Source organism: Telopea speciosissima, unplaced genomic scaffold (genome assembly GCF_018873765.1).
Source record: "Telopea speciosissima isolate NSW1024214 ecotype Mountain lineage unplaced genomic scaffold, Tspe_v1 Tspe_v1.0227, whole genome shotgun sequence".
Classification (NCBI taxonomy): domain Eukaryota; kingdom Viridiplantae; phylum Streptophyta; class Magnoliopsida; order Proteales; family Proteaceae; genus Telopea; species Telopea speciosissima.
The window spans coordinates 40122-44681 of NW_025317563.1; the positions used below are offsets into that span (position 1 = coordinate 40122).

Sequence of the window (4560 nt, forward strand, 5' to 3'; positions counted from 1 at the left end):
GACCTTTGAATCGATTCCTATTTTGACATATGTTCATTTTCGATTTAAACCAGATCGGGTGCGTCGTTTAGGGTTATTTGGGGGCATTTTTGAACTTTTTTGGGTTTTGTATTTTCAAGAAATTGTCCTTTTATCTTATTAGACGTGTGGATACGGTGTTGAGGGTCGTGACCTTCGAATCGATACCAGTTTTGACATATGTTGATTTTTTGTTTGAATTAGACCGGGTGTGTTGTTTGGGGTTATTTGGGGGCATTTTTGTACTTTTTTTGGTTTGGATTTTCTAAAAATTGTCCTTATCACTTATTAGACGTGTGGATGCGATGTTGAGGGTTGTGACCTTCGAATCGATACCAATTTTTGCATCTGTTCATTTTCGGTTTAAATCAAATCGGGTGGGTCGTTTGGGGTTATTTGGGGACATTGCTGTAAGTTTTTGGGTTTGGAATTTTCTAAAAGGTGTCCTTATCCCCTATTAGAAGTGTGTATGTGATGTTAAGGGTTGTGACCTTCGAATCGATACCTATTTCGGCATATGTTCATTGTTAGTATAAACCAGACTGGGTGGGTCGTTTGGAGTTTTTTGGGGGCAATTCTATACTTTTAGGGGTTTGGGATTCTCCTAAAAGTGTCATTATCTCTTATTAGGTGTGTGGATGCGATGTTGATGGTCGTGACCTTTGAATCAATACGTATTTTGACATATGTTCATTTCCGGTTCGAACCAGACCTTGTGGGTCGTTTGGAGTTATTTGGGGGCATTTCTGTACTTTTTTGGGTTTGGAATTTTTCAAAAAGTGTCCTTATCTCTTATTAGACATGTGGATGTGATGTTAAGGGTTGTGACCTTCGAATCGATTCATATTTCAGCATATGTTTCTTGTTAGTTTAAACCAGACTAGGTGGGTCATTTGGGGTTTTTTGGGGGCAGTTTTTTTTTTTTTTTTTTCGATAAGTAAGAAGATTGTATTAGAAAAGGAGGAAAAGACTACAAAAGAAGGCATTCTCTTAGAACCCGACAAGGGGAAGAGAACCCAAAGCACGATGGGACAGGCTCCATCAAACAAGAACCGAGCCAAAAAGGCTACGGCCTGTAATAAGTGACAAAATCTGAGTCCTACTTAAGGTAGTCAATAAGGGCAGGGGGGAAATCTCCAGGATCCCAAACTACCCCATGTGAGTCGCAAGGGACTGCACATAAAATCTGCTTGTCGATTTTGTTCTCTCCAAACATGGGTGAATTCTTTCATTCTCAAATCATTTGCCAAAGCAAGGATTCTACTCTTGAGAGGTTGTACTTTCCAAGGTCCTACAACCTTGCCAGAAATAGTGTCAATCGCCAACTTGGAATCAGATCTGATAGAAACATCAAGGATTCCTCTCTCTATGCAAAGGGAGATGCCTCTATGTATAGCAGCCAGCTCCATGGAGAGAATGCAAAGTTCCAGCCCTTGGTTAGCAAATGCAGCTACAGGTTGTCCAATCGCATTACGAATCACTCCACCAAAAGCAGCTCTACCATCGGACAGCGAACCATCACAGTGAAGGGACCACAAATTGTTAGGAGGTAAGAACCACGAGCATGGTCTCGGCATCCTAATAGCCCAATGAACTTGCAAGTTCCAGGCCGAAGCAATGTGGGAATTAGCAGTAGGATCCCCACTCAAAGAACCAGATGTGACTATAGTCCTAACATCCCCCTTGATAGCTTCCACAATTTGATCCTTAGATCTAGCCTTTTGCCAAAAAATTCTGAAATTTCTTTCAAACCAAATATGCTTGACAGTGGCACAAAATGCAAGCTTTAAAACCACACCTAAGCTCCCCGCTCTTCCTGCCGCATACCGAACCCAAATGGCAGCATCAAATATGTTCATGGGAGCCTGTCCATGAAGAGAACACATACCAAAGATCCTCCTCCAAATATCAATGGAAAAAGGGCAAGCAAAGAAAATATGGTTTTTGCTCTCAATACCAGCCCAACAAAACTCACAACTATGTTGAACCGGGATCCCCCTGTGAAGAAGATTATCCCTAGTGGGGAGAGCATCGACCAGACACCTCCAAGAAACAAAAGAGTGGGACTTAATGCTGCCTTCAAACCAAACTGCTTCACTCCAATCCACGAGGTTGGCCTTCACACGGGTGGCATTCCAAGCCGATTTGGTTGAAAAGATACCTGTCGGATTGCCAGTCCATACTACCAAATCCGGGTTGTCACCATGCAACTTATCAATGGAGGGGAGGGCTCTCCACACATCAATAAGGTCAAAAGAGGTTGAAGGGCCAGGCAGCCAGTCTCCATCCCGAACAATTTCCTTGACAAGTGCATGATGGGCTGCAAGCGCATAAGATCCCGCATCATAGCAAATCCTACTACCAAACCTATTAAAAGGACTCCCTCTGTGTGCCACTTATCGAGCCAAAGTTTGGTGGATCTGCCATTGCCAATGAAGGTATTAATTAAAGGCAATGCCTTATCTCTATATTTCAAAACTTTCCTCCAAACCCAAGAGCAATTTTGCAACACCTTAACTGTCCAAAGCGATTCCTGCTTGAGGTACCTCTGCTGGACCCAATGCACCCAAAGTCGGTTTTGCTTGGAGGCAATCCACCAGATTTGCTTCATAATACCAGCCACATTCATCTCCTTAACACGCTTAAGCCCAAGACCTCCTTCAGTTTTAGGCTTGCAGACCGCATCGCAAGAGATGAAGTGCATTTTCCTTTCAAGCGAGGGGCTTGACCAAAGGAAATTAAAAAACATGGACTCAAGCTGTGAGATAAGGTTACCTGGCAGCCCAAAAATACCAGCCCAGTAAATGTAGCATCCTTGGAGCACAGAAGAGATAAGTTGGAGACGCCCAGCATAAGATAAAAACCTGGCTTTCCATCCTTCCAATTTCCTTCTAACCAAATCTAAAATAGGACTGCAATCTTTCAAGGACAGCCTGCCCGAGACAAGAGGGACGCCGAGGTACCTGATAGGGAGAGTGGTCTCAGAGAAACCCATTAATTCCGAAAGTTCCATACTACTAGTTTGGGTTAGGCCCCCTACAATAATAGAGGACTTAGATCTATTGAGATGCAGCCCTGAAAGACCTGCAAACTCGTCAAGACCCCCCAAACTAGCCAAAACAGATTCGCAATTGGCCTTCACAAAGATCATTAGGTCATCCGCAAATATAAGGTGAGAAAGATGTAGAGCTTTACATCTAGGCAGCAATTTGATTTGACCATCTACTTCCAGCCTTCGTATAATTCCTGAAAAAGCTTCCATGGGAATAGTGAACAAATAAGGAGAGAGCGGGTCACCTTGCCTGATACCTCTATCTCCCTTGAAGTAACCTGTGGGGCTGCCATTAATGAGAACGGAGAACATGGGTGTGGTAACACAAGCCTTAACCCATCCAAGGAATTTCCCTGTGAAGCCCATTCTTTGCATCACTCCAAATAGAAAGTCCCTGCTCAAGGAGTCATAGGCTTTATGGAAGGTATCGATTCGAAGGGATTTTGGGAGTGAGGATCTTGGTGTGTTCTCTTGGTGATGGCCGGCAGGCCATTAGTTGTAGGTAATGGTCTCCTTCCTCTTCACAGTTCGGGTGAGAGGAATGCTGGGGTTGGGGAGGAAGTTGGCTCGGGTGTGGGGGCTGTTGAAGTGGCTGCTTTTGGAGGTTCGGGTTGTGATGGTGATGGTGGTGCTTGGCCAGCTCTTGGCTGGTCTGCAGGGAGTGTTGAAGGTGTGGGCAAGGTTCCGGCGCTGCAAGGTGAGGGTGACGGGAATAGGGTGCTGCTTCTTGGTGAGCCTTCTTGTGGTTCGGTGAGCGGTGCTGATTCTGGTGTTTTTTTACAGCAAAAGGATGATATTTCAGGTGGGTTGAATTAGTCATACCCGAAGAAGGTTGGGGTTCCATGGTCTGCCCTCTTTTCTTCCTCTTCTTCTTCGATTTTTGGTGATGGGTTGAAGTTGTCTTATGTTGAGCCTGAGGAGATTGGTGGGACTTTGGCTGCAAAGTGTCCGGATGAGATTATTAAAAAAGGTCTTGATAAATGGAAGAACACCCTAATGGGGCACTTCATTGGTGGTCGGCCTAGTTTTACCTTTACAAGGGATATGCTCCTGAAGCAATGGAAGATTGTAGGGCATGTTGATGTTAACTTATTAGAGAGTGGAATTTTTATATTTCGCTTTAATCTTGAAGATGACAAAACTAAAGTTCTTGAAGGGGGACCTTGGTATGTTCAAAGAAGGCCGATGATCCTGCGTCCTTGGAGTCCAGATGTTTGCTTAGAGAGGGTGGATTTATGTTCTGTCCCGGTATGGGTTTCTCTTCCCAATCTCCCTTTTCATTTCTGGTCTTCTGAAGCTCTTAGTTCTATTGGGAGTGTCATTGGGAAGCCTATTGTTACGGACAAGATGACAAGGTCCATGGAGAGATTGTCCTACGCTCGTTTGTGTGTGGAGGTTTCTGCCAACAAAGAGCTGCCTCTGTCCGTTCCAGTTTATGGTGATGGTGGTTTTGTCTTCAATCAACGAGTGGTTTATGATTGGAAGCCCCC

At 44.4% G+C, this 4560-nt stretch overlaps 1 protein-coding gene across 1 annotated transcript; it reads right to left on the reverse strand.

Annotated features, from left to right (window-relative positions):
* Positions 1 to 1472: 1472 nt before the first annotated feature.
* LOC122647851 lies at positions 1473 to 3436 on the reverse strand (the record flags this gene model as incomplete). Its single annotated transcript, XM_043841154.1, has 2 exons — positions 2635 to 3436; positions 1473 to 2338 (listed from the first exon to the last, which is right to left on the reverse strand). Coding segments are annotated over exons 1-2 (1668 nt in total), but the record flags the coding sequence as incomplete, so codon positions are not given.
* Between the last annotated feature and the right edge of the window lie 1124 nt (positions 3437 to 4560).